The sequence below is a fragment of the Rhipicephalus microplus genome, chromosome 5, assembly GCF_043290135.1.
Source record: "Rhipicephalus microplus isolate Deutch F79 chromosome 5, USDA_Rmic, whole genome shotgun sequence".
In the NCBI taxonomy this organism is placed as follows: domain Eukaryota; kingdom Metazoa; phylum Arthropoda; class Arachnida; order Ixodida; family Ixodidae; genus Rhipicephalus; species Rhipicephalus microplus.
Genome location: NC_134704.1, coordinates 170,586,791 through 170,612,119, shown reverse-complemented (window position 1 = coordinate 170,612,119; position 25,329 = coordinate 170,586,791). Strand labels below are relative to the sequence as shown.

At 47.8% G+C, this 25,329-nt stretch overlaps 1 protein-coding gene across 2 annotated transcripts in view; it reads right to left on the bottom strand.

Moving 5' to 3' along the window:
• Window positions 1–25,050, bottom strand: part of LOC119174124 (fatty-acid amide hydrolase 2-A) — a 76,655-nt gene extending 51,605 nt beyond the window's left edge. The window contains exons 1-2 of one of the 2 annotated variants that reach the window (XM_037424933.2): window positions 24,341–25,050; window positions 22,744–23,045 (exon numbers count right to left, since the gene is read on the bottom strand). In XM_037424933.2, coding sequence (XP_037280830.2) covers window positions 22,744–23,010 — 267 coding nt within the window. In that variant the 5' untranslated portion in view covers window positions 23,011–23,045; window positions 24,341–25,050. The remainder of the gene's footprint in view (window positions 1–22,743; window positions 23,046–24,340) is intronic. The other variant, XM_075896193.1, reaches the window with a different exon arrangement.
• Between the last annotated feature and the right edge of the window lie 279 nt (window positions 25,051–25,329).

The following is a 25,329-nucleotide window of genomic DNA, read 5'->3' as shown; positions in this document are numbered from 1 at the left end:
CTTCAAGCCGTCTCAAATGTCCCTCACGTATACACAAAGTCATAGTATGATGCGCATTACCTTTAGTGATGAAGCCGGCAATTAAAGCAGTATTTCTTTTATCTCTTGCTTACGAGTTTCAAGTTCGTACTTGAATCTGCTTGCCGAGAGCGATACGAATACACTATATCAAAGTCCACTGAGCACATGCTCGTCTGCTTAGATTTGCGTGCACATAAAACCGATGTAGTTGAAATTTCTGGACTTCACCACTACAGCGCCTCTCACTGTCATATTATGCTTTAAGGGCGTCAAGCCCCTAAAGTTACCAATGTTTATTTAAGATAGCAGAAGGTTGAATTGTGTATGAAGTAAAATCCATGTTCGCACTATAGGCAGAAGTTTTGTTTGTGGCCCTGCTGGTTCAATCAACTTAGCAAATGTTGTAACCTAGTGTACCTTCTCTAACACATCAGACGTCAGCTAGTAGTTCGTAGTTAGTAGTGAAGAAGTAACTACAGTGCTGGTTAACAAATAACCCATCTACTGAAAATATAAATATACAAGAACTCTCTCGACATTCCGAAAACCGAAATGTCCGCTCTGCGCGGGTGATTTGAGACCAGAAATGCTAGACGTACGTAAACGAACCTATGTGAAATTACAGGGGACCTTTGAGCTTAATTATTTACTAGTAAAATGTACTATTCAACAATAATAAATGCACGTTTCACCTGTTCCATGCTTAAGTTTTCTGTCATAGTTTGGTACTGTTATTTTTATTTTTGTTTCAGTGGCTTGAACTGGAGCAGCACACAGGACCTTATTTTGGTCATAAGAGTTCAGTGAGGCTTTCTTTGTGGATAACATGGATTATTGAATCTTATATCGTGTATAATATCCCGCTGAGAAATAAGGTAGTTTTTCCATGCTTCACAGAGGCAAGGACCATCACACACAAATGTACAGTTACCTTTATGCTTTTATAAGCTTGCTAAGATTTCATACACGTGCACAATCCTTCGCTGGGTGAGACAGTTTGCTTTAAACATAAATTTAAGTATAACAATTGTTATTGTGCGTTCCTGCAGCAAATACACAATTACCAAAACTCACTATTGCGGAGCAATGGCACATTTTTACCTAACATCCGTTACACTTTTCCGCTAATGGTAACGCGTTACCTTTCTTTTGTAGGTAATAGAGGATAATAATGCGTTCCTTTTCCGTTAGAGTAACGAGTCACGTATCAGTTGCTTTGTTGTTTTAAAGTAGCGAATGAAACACTGATTGGTTGTCCGATCTGTGTTTTTTTATTCATCCAACGTGTATCGACGTTCTTCGGCTCAGTGAATACGACAAATATTAAAAGAACAAAACAACTCTCAGGAGCCACACACTGCCTCTTCCTGGGTGAAAAAGCTGAGCACACACGAAGAAGCGCACGCAACCGACCAATTACAAAGATGGCATTCTGTCGATATACTCGAACTGCGTAGCCATAACGGATGCTATGAGAAATGGTTTTCGCAGCAGGTGCTACTACGTGGCATATTGTTTTGCGCGAATGACCCACTGACCCTAGCACACGAGCTGGTCTATTGCCCGCATGTGCAGCGGAGAGGCTGATGGCGCAATAAGTGATCTGCGGCTTCGTGTAACAAACGCCTGTCCGTGCCAGACCTCCTCCCTCGCAATTATACGGTGCCCCTTGCTACAACGCGGCGAGAGAGCAATGACCGCAGAGTGGACGGCGCGCTGTGCAGACCACTCGTGCGCCGGCGCTCACCGTGGTGCAACTCGTGGAGGAAGCAGGAAAAGACCGCGCTCGCTTCCGCGGAAGGGAGACGCCAAAAAATCGACGCCCCACGAGGACCTGTCCTCGGGAGTCAGCCCACGCCTAAGTCAGTGTACCGCTTGCGACACAGTTCGGAGCATTGTGTTGGATTGTGCGACCGTGTAACGCCTGCCTCTTGTATAAGTCCAAGACACGGTGGCCGCTCACAAGTGCTGACGGCGCTGTAACGCTTGTGGAGCACGTACAAAAGCTGCCAGCCCCCCGGCCCTCCATAAAAAAAAAGTAACCAAACAAACGCTTCTAGATTTAATTAGGCTGCTGCTGCTTCGAAGCGATAGATTCATTCTTTTGTAGGAAAACGTTCGCTTGTGACCTGAAGTTGAAAAGGTCAGATTTGCGTGTCTACGAATGAGTGTAAGTTTGCCTCCAGAGTATTCTAGGTGATCCCAATTGACCAGCTAATATAATGACCGCAGGGCACTTCTGTATAAGCTGGCTGAGCATCCATTACATACACGCGTTCATTTTCGCAAGCTGCAAATATATGTATACATTTAAAAATGTTGGAAGCTTTCGGTATCAAAATAATCTACCATCACCTAGTTTTACACCATCGACGGTTTACTTCTTTCTTTCTTTTGAATTTTGCAAAAAACCTTATCTATGACTTCTACACCAGTCAGTGACCGAGCTCGATGAGATGTCACTGGATAAAGTGCGTTATTTATTATGAGTCTTAATACATCAAAAAAATTTTCACCAGATTTTGCATACTGACGGCTCACGTATTTTTAACGACTTGCTATCATTCTTGCCATGACTGTATATCACGATCGCCAATATGAATTAAAAAGGGTTTCACATACAATGTCACTGCAGCCAACGACACTTGAAGTCTAAAGGTAGATTTATTCCTGCTAACCTCGTCTTAATCTTGATCTTGATTCTGTAACTCCGGACAACATGGTTAAGAAATATACATCTTTACCGTGAACCCTCGCAAAAACACAAATTTCCTGATGTCACTTTTGTAGCTTGTTTCAAATAAGGACCATTTCCAGCCGCACATTGTGGTTCATCGGCGTCGGCTCCGGACGCGGTTCATTTACGAATACTCGCGTCTCGTTCCGCTTGCTCACGTTTCGTGCCGACCAAGGAAGACAACCGCAAAACTGTCATTCCACGAGCCATCAAGGGATAAGACGCCACCGCACGCTCAGCAAGCCGATCACGTGCTGTGAGAGTGTAGAGCTCTCCCTGTGCTTCTCTCCCCCGAACGCGGGAGGTGTGTTTATTAGCGGTGAAGCACACGTTAAAAATTTAGTCAAGGGCGTCTTTACTTGGCTTTCGCTTGTTGCAGGACTCGGGTAGATGCGATGGAGGCCTTCACCCAGTAGTGGTGCACAATCCAACATCAGCGTCCCATACCACTCGATTAAGGCAATGCTTCTCCTTCATTCAGTAACTGAGGATATAAAAATAAAATAACAAACAAGCATTCCCAAACCATACCCAATTACGCAATATTTACGTGACCGCGCCCCCTCTCTCTGCGACGCAATAACTTAAGTTCCCCGTGCGAAGATGCGAGCAGCTTTTTCTGCACGCTTACTGGTTTTCGCAGCCTCAATACGCAATAGAAATATGGCTCTACTTCATATTGCCATACCCCACTTCCCCGAAAAAAATGAACGAATATTGGCTTTTAACGCTATAACTCTAAAGAGCTCGTTTCGCAGACATTCCAGCGTCGGTGTCATTGCTTGTTTGCGAAAAACGATCACCTTTGCGTGAGCAAAAAATAAGCCCGTATTTTTGTGACCGTAAAATCGAGAAACACGCAAATAAAAGAAAAAATTTGCCAACCCCACGTACATTGAGAATCAATGTTATGCAAAGCACGAATGAGAAAGGTTTATATGTCACTTTAAGGACAGCAGACGTCAGGTCGTGGACGTAAAGGATGCCGTATATGACTTTCCCACCATGATTAAAATGTTTGTATATGTCTTTTACCATAGGTATTTGTTCACGTCACGTGATACCGAATGTAGTATATATGGAGATAGCGAAACGACCGCGAGTACGTTATGAGCGTGGTATGTTGTCAAGTTCTCACATGACACGCGCTTTCAGATTATCATGTCTCCACCAGTATTATATATTTGTCATCCATAGACGTCACGTAACACCAAATTTGGTTTATGTGGAGCTAGCAAAACGACCGCGAGTGCATCTAGAAGGGCCCAATATTGTCACTGGGGTGAGAGAATCAATGAATTAAATATATTGGCACGCAACAGCCGGCACAGCCTGTCTGGAAGAAAGAGAAAGACGACGTTGGTGGCTGGTTGTTTATGAACTGTCGCCATCTTGTTCGCCGAGCACAGTGCCTCGTATTTAATTTATAAATAAGTTACCCGTAACATTATTGGTAGAGGTGGACGACTCCCGTACCTCGATGGAGACGCGCAGCGGTCGCAACACCGGGGACTCTTCAGCTACTTCAACTGCCGGTGCCTCATCCCCACCCGTCTCTCGATCCGAGTCGACAACCTACGTCACCCTGCCACCCCTGCGGGATCCTGGAACTTTCTCCGCTGACGGCACCATCGACGTTGACTCCTGGCTGCACCGGTACGAGCGAGTCAGTGCTACCCACCGCTGGGATCCCACGCTCATGCTCGCCAATGCTGTGTTCTACCTCGACGGCACGCCGCGGACATGGTTCGAAACCAACGAAGCCGAAATCACAAGCTGGGATCTTTTCAAATCGAAGATCCGTGATCTTTTCGGCGATTCATCTGGTCGTCAGCTCGCTGCCAAGAAGACTCTCGCCACTCGCGCCCAGACGTCTACTGAATCGTACGTCTCATACATTCTTGACGTCTTGGCGCTTTGTAGCAAGGTCGACCAGCGCATGTCAGAAGAAGAAAAAGTTAACCATGTCCTCAAAGGGATTGCTGACGATGCCTTCAACCTGCTGGTTTTTAATAATGTCACGAGAATCGACACAATCCTGACAGAGTGCTGCCGTCTAGAACAGGCTAAAGCCCGCCGCGTCACCCACGGCATCACGCGCCTGCCGAACACAGCTGCTACTTCCTCTTGTGATGACTCCGTCCGCCCAGTTTCCCGATGTGACAACCTCACCCGCATCATTCGTCGTGAGGTCGAGGCAGCCCAACCAGTAGCTACTCCATTTCCAACGCCTGATCCTTCACTGACCACGATATCACTGATACAAGCCGTCGTTCGTCAAGAATTATCGAACGTCGGCCTACACCCCATTCAACAAGTCTACTCTGCCGAGCCTTTTTATCGTCGTCCATCCGCTCCTCGATTTGGGTCCAACTACTCTCGACAGCGCAATTTGTCCGAATGGCGTACACCGGACGACAAGCCCATCTGCTTCAACGGCCGACGTGTCGGTCATATTGCTCGCCACTGCCGCAATCACTGGGCTCCGCCGGCACGCTATGGGCCTCCTACCCAAGCCACTTCTGACCACCAGTCGTCCTCAACATTTGATTTTGGTTCCCCTATGCCGACAACATCTTCTGATTCTGCCGCACCTCTGACGAGACCTCGCTACGCCCGCTCACCATCCCCTGCTCGCCGTCAATCTCGTTCGCCCCCACAACGCCGTTTTGCATCTCCGACCTATTCGCAGCGCCCCCGACCGGAAAACTAGGCAGTGCAGCTTCTGGAGGTGAAGCTGCATTGACGACGACCTCTGCAAGAAATCCTCGTGTAACATTACCGACGACCCGGAATCTGTTGAACGTTACATTAGACAATGTACCTGTGCGCGCATTGATCGATACCGGCGCGCATGTGTCCATAATGAGTGCTGCTCTTCGTCGCCGCTTAAAGAAAGTTATCACACCCGCCTTGAACCGAGCCGTTCGAGTCGCCAACGGGGGAACTGCCGCGATTATTGGCATGTGCTCTGCCCGTGTGACTATCGCCGATAGAAGCACTGCTGTTCTTTTCACCGTAATAGAAAATTGCCCTCATGAAGTAATTTTAGGCATGGATTTTCTAATCGCTCACTCGGCCCGTATAGATTGTTCAGCCGGCTGTCTTGACCTTGAAATGCCTCTACTTGCTGATCTGACCAACCCACCCCAAAGTCGCCTTTGCTGCATTGATTTCGCACGCCTTCCGCCTAACTGTGTCACACATATCGACCTCTTCTCTACACCACCTGTACCTGAGGGCGATTACATGGTGGCACCAATTCATGCCGTGACGCTTACGCATGGCGTTGCTGTTCCGCACACCATTTTGACAATCGTTGGAAACCGCACATGCCTTCCTATTGTCAATTTTGCCCTCACTGCCCAAATTCTTCCACAATTAAGGTATCTCCCTGGCCGAAATTACTGCTCTACAAGACCATACGGTTGAACCCTTCAGAGTGGATGATTGCTGCACCTCAGACAATGAACCAACTCTAACACGTTCATCGGGCGTCGACGTTGACCCCATGGTACCATCAGACCTCGCTTCTGATCAAGCCGAAGCCCTTCGTCACGTCCTGGAGTCCTATAGTGACATTTTCGACTTTGCCAGCACGGCTTTAAGCCGAACGAGTGTTGTTACTCATCGCATCAATACCGGTGACGCGAGTCCCATTCACTGACGTCCATACCGTGTTTCCGCGTCCGAGCGTACAGTCATACAACAGGAAGTCGAAAAGATGCTTGCAAAGGACATAATCGAACCCTCTTGTAGCCCCTGGGCTTCTCCTGTCGTCCTGATTAGAAAGAAGGATGGAACATGGCACTTTTGTGTAGATTATAGGCATCTCAACAAAATTACGAAGAAAGATGTTTATCCGTTGCTAGAATTGACGATGCCTTAGACTGCCTTTACGGTGCTAAGTATTTTTCCACTATCGACCTTCGATCTGGCTATTGGCAGATCGCTGTGGATGAGATGGACCGTGAGAAGACCGCCTTCGTCACTCCTGACGGGCTTTATCACTTCAAAGTTATGCCCTTTGGTCTCTGTAATGCGCCGGCCACATTCGAAAGAATGATGGACTCGTTGCTCCAAGGGTTTAAATGGTCAACCTGTTCATGTTATTTAGACGACGTTATCGTTTTCTCGCCCACATTCGACTATCGGTCGTTTATCGCGTTTATCGACTATCGGACAAGCGTTTATCGGCGATTCTTGAAGTTTTTCGTCGAGCCGGACTTCAACTGAACTCGTCAAAATGCCACTTTGCTCGTCGTCAAATAACCGTACTTGGCCACATCGTCGATGCCGCAGGAGTCCGCCCGGATCCCGAGAAAATTCGCGCCGTCACGGACTTTCCGGTTCCGAAGTCAACAAAGGACGTTCGCAGTTTTGTGGGCTTGTGCTTCTATTTTAAACGGTTTGTTAAGGACTTCGCCATCATTGCACGCCCACTCACAAACCTCCTGAAGAAGGACACCCCGTTTTTCTGGGGCGCTGATCAAGCCTCATCTTTTTCCCAGCTCACGACGCTCCTTACAACACCGCCGATTTTAGCCCATTTTGATCCATCAGCTCCAACCGAGGTTCGCACTGACGCTAGTGGGCATGGTATCGGGGCAATGCTAATGCAACATAAACGCGGACATGACCGTGTTATAGCATATGCAAGCCGCCTACTATCTACAGCCGAACGCAACTATTCAATCACGGAACGTGAGTGTCTCGCTCTCGTGTGGGCAGTCGCCAAGTTTTGCCCATACTTATACGGGCGTCCATTCCGGGTAGTCACCGACCATAACGCACTCTGCTGGCTGGCCTCACTCAAGGATCCCACAGGACGCCTCGCTCGTTGGTCCCTACGATTACAAGAATACACGTTCACCGTAACGTACAAAACAGGGCGGTCACACCAAGATGCTGATTGTTTATCACGCTACCCCGTGGAAGAGGCTGCCCATACTGACACCTTTCCAGACCTTCTGTCTGTGACGCAGCTACTCAACCTTGGGCACGAACAACGCCTGGATGCTTCCTTGCGAACCATCATTGGGAAACTTGAGTCAAGGCCTCGCGACGCATCTCTACAAATGTTCCTGGTAAAAGACGGCATCCTGTATCGCCGTAACCTCGATCCATATGGCCATGACTTGCTCCCCGTCATACCAGCACATCTTCGTGCGACTATTCTCAACCAACTTCATGACGCTCCTTTGGCGGGCCACTTGGGCGTCTCTCGCACATACGACCGTGTACGTCGTCGTTTCTTTTGGCCTGGTCTTGCCCGCTCGGTTCGACGCTACGTCGCCGCTTGTGAACCCTGCCAGCGCCGCAAAAAGCCATCTTCCCTACCAGCTGGATTCCTTCAGCCAATCGACATTCCCATCGAACCTTTTTTTCGAGTTGGCCTCGACCTGCTTGGCCCATTCCCGATCTCCAGCTCAGGCAACAAATGGATCGCTGTCGCCACTGACTATGCGACACGGTACGCTATCACACGAGCACTTCCGACAAGTTGGGCAACCGATGTGGCGGACTTTCTGGTATATAATATTATTTTAATACACGGAGCTCCACGCCAACTTCTCACTGACCGGGGCCGCACCTTCCTATCAGCTGTCGTTGATGAAATCCTGCGCTCTTGCTCTGCCAAGCACAAGTTTGCCACTTCGTACCATCCACAAACGAACGGTCTTACGGAGCGCCTCAACCGCACCATAACCGACATGCTTTCTAAATACGTAGCGGCCGACCACCGGGACTGGGACGTTCATTTGCCATTTGTGACGTTCGCATATAATTCGTCACGTCATGACACTGCCGGCTATTCACCATTCCATCTTCTATACGGCCGAGAACCCGCCCTACCATTTGACACCTTGCTGCCCTCGGTCACTGAGTATGTCGGCGAAGCCATCGCGCGAGCCGACCACGCACGCCAACTCGCCCGCAGCCGCCTGCAGGCTTCACAGGAGCGCCAAAGACAGCTGTACGATTCCCATCATCGAAACGTGCACTTTTCACCGGGTTCCCTTGTCCTCCTCTGGTCCCCCACTCGGCGTGTAGGGCTTTCTGAAAAACTGCTGTCACGCTACACTGGACCATACCACGTCGTTCGCCAGGTGACTGACGTTACATACGAGATCATTCCAGCCGATTCAACGTCATCATCGTCACCTTCGAGTGACATCGTGCACATAGCTCGACTCAAGCCCTATCACCCTCCTTCTACCGCATCCGAGTCGCTCACGCACCGAGACGGTGCTTCTACCACCGGGGGGTTATGATACGCAACAGCCGGCAGAGCCTGTCTGGAAGAAAGAGAAAGACGACGTTGGTGGCTGGTTGTTTATGAACTGTCGCCATCTTGTTCGCCGAGCACAGTGCCTCGTATTTAATTTATTAAATGAGTTACCCGTAACAATGTTTACAAAATATACAGGGAGAGTCAGAGGCAGATGCAGCCAAGATGGAGGTACAACAGCAACAACAATAACACGACCATGGTCGCTTTCATCGTCTTGTCTATGATGCTCTTTCGTTGCCGATGTCGTGTAACATAAAACCCTCCGCCGCTGACAGCGCCGTCTCGGTGCCTGAAGGAGAGAAGGATCATATGCGGATATGTATGGTTTCAGGCGGGTCACGTGGACGACGTCAGTAGCGGGTGCGGACGACGGCGATTGACTGTCCAACGGAGCAATCTCGTATGTGACCTCAGTAAACCGGCGTAAAACCTTGTAAGGCCCCGAGTCGCGAAACAGGAGCTTCAAAGAGAGGCCAACGTGGCGGCATGGTGTCTAGAGAAAGACCAATGAACCTGTAGAGTAGAAAACTATTCTGTGATGGCTCTCGTAGCGGGCCTTCTGAGAGAGCTGTGAGCCAAGAAGACGTCCCCGTGCAATTTGGCGGGCCACTTGAGCCTGAGCAGTGGAATCCCGGGCGTACTCTGTAACCGTTTGCGTAGTTGATGGGAGCAGAGTTTCGAAGGGTAACGCTGGATGGGGGCCGAACAATAAATAGAAGGGGGAGAAGGCAGTGGTGTCCTGGTGTGACGAATTGTAGGTGAATGTCACATAAGGCAAAGTACTATCCCAATCACGGTGATCTTTGAAAACGTACATGGAGAGCATTGTTGTCAATGTTCGATTTAGGCGCTCGGTAAGACCATTTCTTTGTGAATAAAAGGCCGTAGTGAGCTTGTGACGCGTCGAACACGAGCGAAGGATGTCCCTTACTACTTTTGAAAGAAATGAGCTACCACGATCAGTCAGCAGCTGTCGAGGAGCGTCATGGTGAAGAATTACGACATCAAGCAAGAAGTCCGCGACATCAGTGGTACAATTTGTCGGTAGCGCTCGTGTGATAGCGTATCTTGTGGCGTAATCAGTGGCTATGGCTATCCACTTGTTTACAGTGAGAGAAGTAGGAAATGGTCCATTGAGTCAAGACCGACGCGGGAGAAGGAAACAGTGGGTATGTCAATTGGTTGGAGCGGAGCAGCTGGTGGCAAGGTGGAATGTTTGGGGCGCTGGCAGGACTCGCATGCAGCAACGTATCGGTGCACAGAACGGTAAAGGCCTGGTCAGAAGATTCTATGCCACACGCGATATTACGTGCGCGTGACCCCGAGATGTCCCACGGTTGAGGCGTCGTGAAGCTGTTCGAGTACAGCGGAACGGAGTGTCGCAGGAACTACGAGTAGTAGCTCTGGTTCCTCGGCGCTGGTGTTGCGTCCGTAAAGAATGCCGTCGTGTAGAACAAACAAGCGTTGCGACGGGTCTACGTGGGGCAAATGTAGACTCTGCATGATTGACCGGAAGTGGACATCACTTAGCTGTTCCTTGCGTATGTCGATGAAAGCCGACATGGCGAAGACACAAGGGTCAGAATCATGTGCTGAAAGGTCAGGTGGGTCCGCGGGGTGACGGGATAGACAGTCGGCATCCTGGTGCATTTGGCCAGATTTGTATGTCACGTCAAAGCTGTATTCTTGTAGTTTCAAGCCCCAACGGTCAAGTCGTCCAGTTGGATCTTTACGGGACGACAGCCAGCACAAGGCACGGTCATCTGTAATTACCGAAAAGTAGTGGCCAAACAAGTATGGTCAAAATTTTCCGACTGCCCAGACTAGTGCGAGGCACTCACGCTCTGTAATGAAAAACTTTCTCTCTGAAGGAGAAAGGAGGCGACTGGCACAAGCAATGACGCGATCCTGTCCTCGTTGCCGCTGGGCGAGAACAGCACCAATTCTATGTCCGCTGGGATTGGTACGAACTTCAGTATGGGCTGACAGGTCGAAATGGGCCAAGATGGGTGGGGAAGTAAGTAATGTTTTAAGGGCGCTGAAGGCAGGTGCTTGGTCAGTACACCAATAATAAGGCAAGTCCTTCTTCAGTAGCTCCGTAAGTGGTCGGGCAATGTCAGCAAAATTTTTCGCGGAACGTCGAAAGTAACAAAGGCCGATAAAACTCCGTTCATCTTTTTCGGAACGTGGTACGGGAAAATTTTTGACAACTCGAATTTTGTTTCGAGTTGTCAAAAAAGCACTGACAAGGTGGCCCAGCACAGTGATTTTCCGACGGCCAAAGCGACATTTGGAAGAGTTGAGCTGAAGTCCTGCTGTCCGGAAAACCTCAAGAACAGCCGTTAGGCGGCTAAGGTGGCTTTCAAATGTAGGTGAAAATACGATGACGTCCTCAAGATAGCACAGGCACGTCGTCCATTTGTATCCACGCAGGGGAGAGTCCGTCATCCTTTCAAATGTAGCTGGCGCATCACACAATTCGAATGGCATAACCTTGAACTGGAAAAGTCCATCCGGTGTTATGATTGTGGTTTTCTCACGGTCTCAATGATTGACAGAAATCTACCAGTATCCTGATCGCAAGTCAATAGATGAAAAGTAGGCAGACTCATGTAGGCAGTCGAGATCTGTATCGTCAATCTGCGGCAGTGGATACACGTCCTTACGTGTTACTTTGTTTAAGTGACGGTAGTCTACGCAGAAGTGCCAGCTGCCATCCTTCTTCTTGACTAGCAGGACTGGCGACGCCCATGGACTGCAGGAAGGTTCGATGACGTCTTTTGTGAGCATTTCGTCAACTTCGTGCAGGATAACTTGTCGCTCAGCATTAGACACGCGTTAAGGACGTTGTCGGATGGGGCTGGCGTCTCCAGTGTTAATCCTATGAGTTACAAAGGATGTCTGACCCAAAGGGTGGTAATCAAAATCAAAGATGTCGCGGTAGGATTTCAGCAGGTGCCGGATGTGAGCTGTCTGTGCTGAAAGAAGGTCCGGAGCGATCATCTTGTCGATGGTGACATCCGTGGCGCTCTTCGAGGATGAGAACGGAGAACAGGACGAAAAAGATTCGGCAACGAACGCCGAAATGGCAGCATCTATAGAAAAAAGTTTTGCCAAAGTCATACCATTTGGGATAACTTGAGCGCACCAGCTGAACCTTAGGATCGAAAAAGATGCTCTATTTCCCGTGACTGTCAAAAGTGTGTTAGGCACGGCAACATTTTTGGCCAGCAGAACGTCAGCAATAGGTGTCAACATGTAGCCACCATCGGGAACGGGAGAGACAGATCTCAGGTTCACGTAAGTAACGGCTTGAGGTTCTCGGGGAAAGTGATCTGCAGAACACAGGTGGAGTTAAGCTGGTGTTGGGTCGCCATGGTAACACTTTAAATCAAGTTGAAGCATACCGGTTCCACAATCAATAAGGGTAGAGTGGGCGAATAAAAAGTCCATGCCGAGGATAAGTTCATGGTAACATTTCTCGAGCACAGCAACTAGTGCTGTTACGGAGCGATCAGCCACACTTATACGCGCGGAGTACATTCCAAGCACAGAAAACGCTCTGCCGTGTGCGACCTGGATGAGTGGCACTGTGGGTGGCGTTAAAACTTTCCTAAGGCATCAACGAATTTCTGAATTCATCACTGATATATAAGCCCCTGTGTTCACAAGTGCAGCAACGGGTTCGTCATCCACTTCAACGTCAATAAGGCTGCATCGAGTCGGCAGCTTGCTCGGAAAATTTGGTGGGCAAGTGGTCGATGCAGCATGACCTCCGGGAGCTGCATCATATAGTTTTCCCGCGGCAGGTGGTCGGCGAAATTGGGGCGAGCGAGACGATGGGTGACTGGAAAGCGGTGAACGGGACTGGTAAGCATGCGGAGATGGAGAGCGACGACGATATGGCGGCATAGAAGGAACATCTTCAGTGGTGGCCTGAGGTAACTCCCGGTAAGTTTGAAAGCGTTCACGATCCCTCTTTGGCCGATGGGTGTACCCTTAGGATGCCTGATGCCAATACCACCGAGTGTTACAATGGAGGGCCACGTGTCCCATACGGTGGCAGTTGAAACAAATTGGGCGATCGTCAGCAGTCCTCCACTTGGCTGGATTGTGAGGGCGCGCCGGAAGGTTTTCGCTTTGGGCATACAAAGCAGGGGGTCGACGACGGTCGATCAGCTGAGAGGGAGCTGTAGTGCATTCGGAGGCCAGTTCAGCATTAAAAGGCTCTTGTCGCACAATGGCAAGTGCCAGTGGCACCATCTGGGGCTAGAGTCACAGGAATGGGAGCACGTGGACGCAGGAGACAGAGATTCAAGTTCACGTCTGATGATCTTGGTCACGTGCTGTGCAGTTAGCGGCGTCTGTAGTGCAGGCCCGTCTTCGCACGACCAGGTTGCTGCTGTGTTTAGTAGTCGAGTGAAATTTTGGGTGATACGTGGACTTTTTGCGGCCTCAAAATGCTGGCACTCCTCAATGATGACATCGACCGGGTCGCAGTTCTCGCATATGAGAAGGTTGAATGCATCATCTGCAATGTCTTTAAATATGTGAGCAACGTTCTTGGTTTCTTCCATACAATTGTCTGCTTTTCGGCAAAGGGCAAGCACGTCCTATATGTAAGTCACGTAAGACTCTGATGACGTTTGCGCACGAGATGCCAACTCCTTCTTGGCCGCTGCCTTTACACCCACAGACTTGCTGAAAAGGGCGCGCATCTTTTCTTTGCACGCATCCCAGCTTCCTATTTCATCTTCGTGGTTCTCGAACCAAACTTTTGCTGTTCCTTTCAAGTAGAACAGGATATTAGCTAACATAAAAGTTTCATCCCAGCGGTAATTCTTACTTGTACGCCTGTACAACGGCAACCATTCTTCGATGTCATCATCCGTGCTACAGAACGTGCCAGGATCTTCTAGCTGCGGAAGAACAACAGTTGTTGTAGTCACCTCAGCGGGAGTGGGTCCCTGGTTTGCCATGGTGGAAAAATCCAAGCGTCAGCCACTGCGGAGCTCCGTTATATCATGTTGTACCCAGCACCTCCACCAAATGTCACGGTGGTCAGAGAATGAATGAAATAAATATATTTACAAATTATGCAGGGAGAGTCAGAGGCAGCTGCAGCCAAGATGGAGGTACACCAGCAACAACGACACGAGCACGGTCACTTTCATCGTCTTCGTCGTCTATGATGCTCTTTCGTTGCCGATGTCGTGTAAGAATATATTCCAATGAAGCATTGATGCGTGCGCACACTGGGTATAGCAACGCTACGTTAGCGAAACGCGAGCACTCTATATATTGATGCCAGGCGCGAAAGGAACGACCAGCGTCCGTCGGCGCTGCTTGAAGGCAACCGGCGCGAAATTTCGTGCCTATGCGTTACCCAGACAACACTGCGTCTCCCTCTTTTCGTGACGGAGAGTCGCTGGACGCGCTGAAACGCGCATGTGTCAAAGCAACGCAGCGGGGCACGCGCCTGCGAGTATATGGCAGAACCGGCGCCTGGCGCGGCAACGCCGGCGTGACGCGACGAAATGAACGCTGATGAGCACGCGCGCCAAGTCACGTCGAAATGCATTGACGCCTTGACTGTGGCATGTATACATGTTCTCACATGACACGCATCTCATGATTATTATGTTTCGATCAGTCACATACCTTTGTCATCCATTGACGTCACGTAATACCTAATTTGGCCTGTGAAGCTAGCGAAATGGCCGTGTGCGCACCAAGAGTGTGGCATGTACTCATGTTGTTACATGACAAGCGTGTCGTCATCATCATGTTTGGAGTTGTCATTTACCTGTGTCGTTCGTTCGCGTTGCGTAATACCGAGTTTGATACATGTGAAGCTAGAGAAACGGCCGTGAGTGCATCTTTAGCGTAGCATGTAATCAAGTTGTTACATGACACGCATCTCATATTTATTCTGTTTGCACCAGTATCATACCTTCGTCATCAATTCACATCTCGTTATACCAAATTTGGTATAAATAAACCTAGCAAAATGGCCGCTAGCGCATCATGAGCATGGCATTTGGTCATGTTGTTACATGACACGCATCTCGTGATTAGCATGTTTGCACCAGTCACATACCCTCGTGATCTATTCACGTACCGTAATACCGAATCGGGTATATGTGTCGCTAGCGAAACGGCCGCGAGCGCATCATGAGTGTGGCATTTAGTCATGTTGTTAGATTACACGCATGTCATAATTTTCATGTTAGGGTCTGTCGCTTGTGTTCACCGTTAAATTGTGTCAACTTATACCAGTTTTTCAACATGACATGTGAACGAAACCACCGCAAGCGCTGCAGGACCGTGAATTGTGAATTATGACATTCATGACATAATTTTCATGAGTTTCATGTTATGACTAGTCAAATATGTTCTTCATACAGTAATGTTACGCCATACCAAGTTTTGTATTGATACCATTATCGAAAAAGCCAGGAGAGCTGGAAATCGTAGCCGCTAGATTGATAAATATATACACTCAAAGTCACCTAAGTTCGCCAAGAAATGCTTCTCGTTTAATACTAATGTCAAGGCCTGAGTGAGAGTCGAATTGTGTGGCAACCTTGTGTCTTACTGCACGACCAGGTCTATTTTTTATTTGTTGCCTGGCATCGATAATAAACATATTACTTCAACAACACTCACAGTATAACTTCACACCAAGAACAGAGTACGCGTGGTGACTGTTAAGTCGACGAACGTTGTGCTGGTATCATCGCACTAAAAATTGGTTAAAGTAACAGGCGACTATACCCTTGAGAGCCTGCTGGGTGGTTCTGGGGTAGCTTTATGTATTTTAAAAAGCCAATGACACTTTCGCGAAAGTAGGCTTACGCAGGTCGCGCGTCTTTGTCAAAGAGTTAGTCTGCCGTTCTCGATCTCAGTAAAAAGTGGAGACCCAGTAGCATAACAGTGTGAAAAGGCACCCTATTTTCTTTTTCAACGCTTAGAAACCGAATTACTTACGGTTTTAGTGGAAGTTCTTTCTTCGTAGGTGTCTGCGACCTATCCAAAATATAGATACCCTCCCAACAATGCGAAAATCATGATCAATGATTTCCAGAGATTAGTAAATGACAGGTTGCTTCCCCATAACAAAAAAGCTCGCTTTCTCTAAAGGCTTTCACTGGAAAGGCGCACGAGTGCAATTTAAGAAAACACGTTGTCGCGCCAGGCTGCACACACGCATCTTTGTAACTCTCTTTAACACACTGCTTCTCGGAGCTCCACGGCACAAGGACCGGTACAGCAGCACCGAAAAAACAATGTCAATTAAAGCAAAATAAAGATATTTCCATTTTACGCTGAATAGAAACTTTCCAGAAAAGCGTACACACATAAATTTCACACTAGACACTTTCTTTGAAAAAAACCCCGATGCCTCACAGTCATCTTCCGTCAAGACAACAAATTCCGGAAGCTGCCTCCCCAGACCTAATGGAATAATTAGGCGTAAGAATCGATCTGTTACGTCTATGAAAAGCAAAGACTGATTTACTAATTGGTTGATTGATTTGTCATGTTTAACGTCCCAAAACCACCATTTGGTTATGAGAGCGCCGTAGTGAAGGACTCCAGAAGTTTTGACCACCTGGGGTTCTCTAACGTGCACCCAAATCTGAGTACACTGGCCTTACAACACTTCCGCCTCCATCGGAAATGCAGCCGCCACTGCTGGGATTTGATCCCGTGACCTGCGGGTCAGCAGCCGAGTTTCTTAGCCTTTAGACCACCATGGTGGGCCGACCGATTTACTAGCTGACGTAAAAAGAGGTGGCCCAAACCGAGCCCCCTGTCCTTTACCCGCCAAAACAAGTTGGTACAGCTGCACCATTCCCACTCTGACGCCCAGACAAACGTGGAAAATATTTTGTGGAATTTCCGCACCACCATGCGTGAGTAATCAAGTACCTGCAACACGTATCATACCTTGGTGATAGAAAACAGATTGCAAACGGTGACTCTTTGAAAAATGAATCAGGAGGCATCGTTCCATTTCAACGCTTTTTCCTGTTAATGTTTCGCCTGCCCTTTCCAGTATTCGGCACTGTCCTGTTAACAATAGATCGGAACCCTCAAGTATTTATCTAGGTTGTTGTCAAAGGCATGTTGGTGGAATGGCCTCGCTTTGCTGCCCACGATCAATGCCATAGCCCGAGAAACTTGGCCCAGTTTATGCCACTCCTAATACAGCCATGCCTCTGCTTCTGAATACAGTAAAAATAATGTCCTCCACTCGGATATGCAGTGAAAGTAACTTTCATGCTCTACAAACTCGTGCGTCCTGTGTACAAGTTTAACAGTACGGGCGCTCAGGGAGGGACAGCGTTACACATGCTAGACAAAGCTGCTTAGCATATAAAAAAATCACAGCATATCCTCGGAGTGAACGAAGATGAGTGGGGCGAAGCGTACGGACGTCTGCCTGCCTGCCTGCCTGCCTGCCTGCCTGCCTGCCTGCCTGTCTGTCTGTCTGTCTGTCTGTCTGTCTGTCTGTCTGTCTGTCTGTCTGTCTGTCTGTCTGTCCGTCCGTCTGTCTGTCTGTCTGTCTGTCTGTCTGTCTGTCTGTCTGTCTGTCAGTCTGTTTGTCTGTCTGTCCGTCCGTCCGTCCGTCCATCCGTCCATCCGTCCGTCCACCCATCTGTCTGTTTGTGTATATGCTGCGCTGGCTTCGCCGGAGGGACGCTGGACTGCCCTTGATCATAAGGAGCGTCACCCAAAAAAGTATATATGCATTATTGGGTTGTACTTCACGTGATGTCTGAATAGCGTGCCAACACTTCGCTTTTCAAAGTACATTCATTCAATTTCATTCGTTTAATGTAATCTGAAAAGTTAAAACCAGAAGGGGCAACAGCCTGCAAAACTTGCAAGTCTTGATCTTCCGGCCAACTATATTATAATCATTATCATCGTCACCACGACCACCACCACCATCACCACCAAAAGCAGTGGCACAATAAGAAAAAAATTGCCCGCAGCTTCCCTCGGGGGAACACTGAGGAGGATGCGGACCATATAATTGGTTAACGGGGTGTTAAAGTGCGACTTACTTGAGTCGATGGCTAAATTGGTTAACGTGGTTGTGAAATGGGGTGTTAAATTGCGACTTACTTGGGTCGTTGGCTAAATTGGTTAACGTGGTAGTAGGAGGAGGTGTTAAATGAGTGAACACGTACACACGTATGCGAAAGGGCGGCGCTGGTCGAAGGGACGTCGATCATTGTGTTTGTGGATTCGTTGGAATTCATTTCACCGCGACCTTGGACGTCGACGCGCCGTACAAACCAACCGACGAGCGGCAACTGAGCGAGGGAGCGCCGACCTTGAGTATATATACAGCACGACGGCGCATGCACTGTCAGCTGTTGAATGTTCTCGAAGCGCGACGCCACATGCGCGTCCACTGGAGAATCAGGAGAATTGTAGATGTCGAACGCGGTGTGTAGAGGAGGAAGGGTGCACAGATGGTGGAGGAGTGAAGCGCGCGCGGTGTGTAGAGGAGGAAGGGATGCACAGATGGTGGAAGAGTGGGCGACGGCGCGACGGCGCATGCGCGCGCGTCAGCTGTCGAATGTTCGAGAAGCGGTGCGGACGGCGCGGACGGCGCACTACAAGGCGCGAGTATAAGATGCTCCGCATCTCTAAAGTTTTTTTTCTGCAAATACGCATTTCTAACAGAACAGTAAACGTAGGAAACTTGTCGACTATTCTACAGAGCACTTGACGTTCAGACGTATGCGTTGGTCACTTCGCTGGCTCCAGCATCACCATGCGCAAAAGCATGATATATCCTTATAACTTTCTTAGGCAGGTCTGGACAGTATCCTAATCTCAGATATTCAATAGAATACTTGAACGAAACGCAGACAACTTTTGATGCTTGTGCGCTGCTCTAGACTATTTTTGAAAATGCAAACCCCTTTATCATATGTGAAGATACTGTTGTAATTAAGGCAAATATTCGTGAAACAAACGAATAAGTTCTTTAGCCAAAGAAAAGAGTTTATTAAAAGGGCTCATTTCATTGTTAGGCAACCGCTATTTTGTGATATCATTATAAGATTGAGCAAAGAGCCCAGTATAATCAAAACGTCTGCTCACTAAAAATGGACTTGGAAAGAGATAAGAGGAAATAAAAGAATGCCACAATTTCAAAGTATCAGGGACGAAGCACCGTAGAGTCGATCCTTCTTCCTGCGATATCCGTTCTCCTGGCTTGCACGCGCACGGGAGCGCCGGCCGCTCCAAGCGCTCCAGTCGCAAGAATAGGAGGAGAGCGATGATCGCGGGTGCGCTCGTGGCACACTGGTTCGCTTCGGCGCCTCAAGAGCAAAGAAACGCGCTCGCTACCGGCTTTCTCTCTCTCCTGATAATGGAGTGCACTTCGTTATAAAAGAGATAGATAGATAGATAGATAGATAGATAGATAGATAGATAGATAGATAGATAGATAGATAGATAGACAGACAGACAGACAGACAGACAGACAGACAGACAGACAGACAGACAGATAGATAGATAGATAGATAGATAGATAGATAGATAGATAGATAGATAGATAGATAGATAGATAGATAGATAGATAGATAGATAGATAGATAGATAGATAGATAGATAGATTGTACAGGGGTTATAACTCTCCTGGAGCTTCGTCCTCTCGTCATCATTCACTTCGTTTATATGCTGTGAGGTTTTTGGGCATTACAGAAATAATAAGTCGCCTCTTGTACACCTGGACAAAGAAATGATTTTCTTTTCGATACCATCAACATTTTCGTGCTGCTGAGAGGTGTTTGGAGCCAAAGCAAGGAGATTATCAGCTCGGGTGCACTCCCTTATTGATATTTAGCACACGCTTATTGATAAACATCCGTCGCCCGTAATCGAACTCTTGATAACACCAACACGGACAGCCACTACTCTCACTTTAGTGGTACCGCCTGTAGGAAGTCGGTGGGCCTCGCCCAGAAGATCATTTAAAAGCATGAAATTACAAAAAGAAGAACAAAAATGCTACTGGTATCCATGCACGAGGGCATGAAATGAGGGCAGTGGCACGCATTTTCGTGTATGCCGGCTATGTGGTGGGCCCCACTTCATTCCACTCTCCGTACGTGGTCCGAATTCAGCAGGCAGGTGGTGCTCTGAGGGAGATATAATGCGTTTCAGGCATTTTTCCTCTGGGCGATGCAGAGAGCACCATTTATTGTCATTATTGGTAATCGCATTATGGAGTAATATCAGAGGTTAGGTGATTATGAGAACTTCGGTTGGAAAACAGCGGCTAGTAAAAGTGGAGTAGTAAAATGTTTTGAATTTCTAGGACAAATATTGAGCGAAGGCGAATTCTCACGTGAAAACGTGTGCTATGGGTACAACACTTGAATTTCAAAGTACAACGTTTTTGCGTGAAATATAGCTTTTACGAAGCATACCCACAGAGGCCTTTCATCAACCACATTCTGTCAGAGAGTTATTACTGTCGCATGGTAGTGCGAACGAAATACGCCAGAGTCATGTCAGTAAATATTCAACTTCTGATTGATTGACTCAACGCCGAGAAAACAAAACAAAACAAACCACTGGCAGTACAATCGTCGTGGCTAGAATGGTTTTCGGTCGCTGATAATCTCATCCTTGGTTGATTGATAGATTGATATGTGGTGTGTAACGTCCAAAAACCGCCATAAGATTATGAGAGACGCCTTAGTAGAGGGCTCCGGAAATTTTCACCACCTGGGTTTCGTTAACGTGAACCCAAGTCTGAGCACACGGGCCTACAGCATTTCTGCCTCCATCGGAAATGCAGCCACCGCAGGTGAGATTCGATCCCGCGACCTGCGGGTCAGCAGCGGAGTATACCTTAGCCACTAGACCACTGCGATTGGGCTGATCCTTGGTTGAAAGCGTTGGGTTTTGGACGCAAGCTACGATACATTCGAGAATCACAACCGCTTGGCACGTACGCTTCATAACGTCCTCCCCTGTTCGCGTCTTGGAGACCTGTCTATTTAATGCCCGCTTTACACAGGAAAGCTAACCACAGTTCTGACCAACCATGGTTAACCACGTTGAACCACAGTTAACGCCAACCATGGTTCACCGATGTTACGCAGCGCCAAAATATCCTTGGTTATGGCCGCCAGCACATCCTCCATAGACGCCGCTATTTTCGCAATAAACCACTTAAACGCCATTGACAAGCTCGGTTTCTATAACCTTAGTTAGGAACATTACCGAGCTTTTACGTACGGTGTAACATAAGCGAACCTCAGTTACACATAACCGTGACCACGTCAACCGTGGTTTAGGCTGACTGTGTATCAAAGGTATAGACCATATCATGTGTAGATGCAAGGCGCAGCTCGCGGAAAGGGATAACAGCCGTAAGAGTTTTAGTCGCTGTGACCAGCATGAAAGAAAACAGAAAAAAAGAGAGAAACACATAAAAAAGAAACGGAAGGCCGGCAAGCTCACGAGGAGGTAGTATATTTGGTGTGCTACCATGCACTTGAGATTGGGGAAGAGGGCGTTGAAATAGAGAGAAAAAATAAATAATGGGAAATTAAAATCAAAGCAATGGTCAAGACTCATGAGAGCGTTCCACGCAAAGCCGTGTGAATATCCTTCCAGAATCTATGAAATGTCGATTCAATAGTGCTCATGTCATTGAAAAGTTTCAGGGCTGTAAATATTATCATCCCGTAGCATACAGACAGTTCTATTGCATATGACGAATGGTACACAAACTACAAAAAAACAATGTACTCTAAATGTTTCTGATGAAATAAAAAAATACCATTAGCACAACCGGAGTGTGATGGCCACCATAAATAATGCGTCAACAGTGAAAACACACCTAATTTTAGTAATACGTTAGAGCAAAGGAAACGGACTTTGATCACATTCAGTGGATTCATACACTGACTCGCAAGAAACCGTCACTACAACCACCATCCGCTGAGTCCCACCAGTGCCTGCTCACCATAAAGGAGTTAATGCGCATTTTCTAAAAGCACAAAGCACTTGTTACGTATCCTTCGGGGCAACTCCAAAACCACACTCAACATGCGGAACGCAAGAAGGCTGACAAAAAAAAAAGAGGAGGGTCTGTCGAAGCACACAAAATTATAAGGTCAGCGCAATTATTTGTGTAACACTGTAAGCGTATCACCAAAAAACTAACTACATGATGTAAGAGGTTTGATCAAAGACACAAAATTAACCACTCGTTTTTACTCCCCTTCAGTGGCTTTTATTTTCTGTGGAAGCAGTTAGTACTTACAAAAGTCACTCGACATTTAGATGTCTCGTGCAAAGAGTCCCTTGAGCTAGTAAACGAAATTCTGTGCATCAAACCAAACAAAAGATTCGTGAGAGAAAAGTTTGAGTAATCTAGTTGTGATTCTCATATTTGTAACAATGTCCTCCTTCAAAAGCGGATCCAGCTTTATGAGTGCATATTTTCTACGGGTGTTTCAAGATTAAAGAAAAAATACACTTGTAAATGTTTCAAAAACATTGAAGCATGTTGAGGTTCTGTGTGACCGACTATTGCCAAGTACGCGCTAGGGCGTAGTAACAGTGATAATTTATAAATAACGAACAGAATGTGGAAACACCCACAGGCGGGTTTACGCCAATATGTTCATTGCTAACGCACCTTTCCGGTGGCAATTAGGCGCGCCAGTTCCGAGGCCGGCTTGAGGAGGAGGGGTTCGGTGACGGGAGGCAGTGTGCCGCGACCGGGCTGGCGCCGGCAGGCATGCACGGCACCGCATGTCGCGTCCACCACTATGTCCACCAAGCGCCTCACCAATCCACCCATCCACGTACGCCAGGTGCAGCCCAGAGAGGGACCCACAACATCCACTGTCACTCTTAATGACGGCCGTGGTGGCGGAGCTGTCGCGGTGATCTCTTCAGCCATTTCCCCTGTTCTATCGAGTCAGTGCCGGGAAGCTGCTGCAAAGCAACGGACCAGCCCTTGTTTTAATCTCTGGCGTACGTTGCATAGAGGCTTTTTTGCATGGTTGTTCGAAGCCTACTGTGGGAAGTGGTTAAAAGGAAATTCACACCAGCAGCTATTGAGGCCATGTGACGACATAGGTAATGAATATTCTAGGATACTCTTCCCCCGAGAAGGGTAGCAAGCCGGCTTCGATTTGTCTGGTTAACCTCTTAGCTTCTAGTTGTTTACCATTTTTCTTCTAGAACACACAAATCGAAAAACTATAGGCGTTGTATGTATCACTAAAAAGATTGCAAGAACAGCCACTGTGCGACTTGCTGAAGACAGTCGCTTTGGACCAAATAGACCAGTTGAGACAATGTAAAACCAGTCGCTTTGTGGCCTGAGTGTGCTAGAACGTTTACTATTGGCTTGGCAGCACTGTTTGTATGAATACCCTGTCTCAATTACGCCTCGTTATGCGCACCTATCCTAGAAATGTGAATATCAATTACACGTGAGGTATGACGGGGTATTTCAATGAAGTGTCGCTGACTGGTGCACCAGTGAACCCTGATGAAGCATTGTTCTTTCATAAAAATGTTGCCCACACAAAGATTCCTTATGCACGACATACTGAGACTTGAACACCAAATATTTTATCAAACATCCTTTTTGTCAAAATCCAGGGATATTCCTAGTTCGTTCCTGGAAATGGTTCACAGAACGTCGGCAAGTATTTGAGCCACTGTTTTCTCAGAAAATCACCAGTGGTGCACAAGAGCATATGGTGCATACTTTCTGCGCGAATATTCTGAGTCTGCTGGAGGAGTGTGGTACAATGATTTAAAACACAAAGAACGGCACTTTTTCACAGAACTTTCACCACAAGGTCATCATCCCTCTAATTAAATACGTCGTTCTAATTTCCTGGTTTAGTCTACTTTGTCCATGCAAACGCTAAGTGTGGTATGACTTTTGCGATGTTGTTCTTTCGCCGTACTGGCCTTTCTCTTAATTTTTTGTCAGTCAACGTATGCCTAATACAGCACGTTTTTAATTCTTCTTGTTCATGTACAAAATATCTCCATTGAAAGTTTGTTCCTTAGATGTGAAATCTTGTTACTACAAAAGAAAGAAGCAGGAACACTTACATTTTAGCAGCAGGTGCCGCGAATAATTTGCGCTTCGATAGACGAAAGCTTCCGCTCTGGAGAGGCATCGATTTTTAAAAGCAGTCGAACAAAATTTACGAGCAAAAGGTAAAGTTATGAAAATTAAAAAGTTTATGAGCACTATGGTCACTTACCGTATTTACTGTAGCATGGAAGACTCGTCACAAAACCGGTGTTGTCAAGAGAGACATGCAGATGGTAGCACCATAACTATATCACGCGCGTTTATCATCCAGTGCGGCCCGATTACCGGCCACTGAAGAAATCAGCTTCCTCTGCAAGTCACAGCCCTATCACCAACTTTAACGCTCCTAAAATAAGATGCAGCGCTGGAGAGCTCGAACACATTCAAAGAGCCTGAATATTGTCTTTACGAATGCCAAGTACAATGAATCACGACACAACACACTTATTGTCCGGTATAGGCAGCCGGAAGCGATGTCGTAAGCCGTGTGTCCAAGGCCTTGAATCGTACCGCCTTGGTCTATGCCTTCGCACCTGAAAGTGCCACTCAGCTCACAGCATCCGCCGTCAAAACGACGCGTGAACTTTACAGCGAAATCGCACGTCCTCCATTCCCTGTAGATTCAACCAAACGTACGTTCTCGAAGCGGAGGTGTCATCAAGTAGCTCGCCACTTTCTTGAATACTGCGCACACTGCAAGCACTGGGCGCACAAATCAAACGCTTCTGTAAACAAGCCCTCTGCTACTGTGACGGCGAGGACCACGTCCTCGGAACCAGGCAAAACCAGCGGGCGCCGATCTTTTCCGCGGTCGGCTCGGTTCTCCGCGGGGCCTCGTGCAGCGCCCGGCGCCTTGTGCGGGCGCGGGTCACGCTCGCCTTGTGGGCCGCGCCAGCAGGAAAGAGAAGAAAGCCTTAACGAGAGCAGCGCGGGCTTCCTTCAAGTTGCGCAGGGGGGTCCTGACAGTAAGAGGAAGCTTCGCCTCCTCGGCTGGCGCCACCACGTGAGGCCCATACAAAGTGTTGTGCATATGCCACTTGCCTCAATTTACTCATACTTCTAAGTGGGGCACGACCATTGCGCAGAGGAGTGGCCTGGCTTTCTGACATCAGCTAAATGCGCAATGAACGCAGTGCTGCATTACGAAACGTGTGTTAA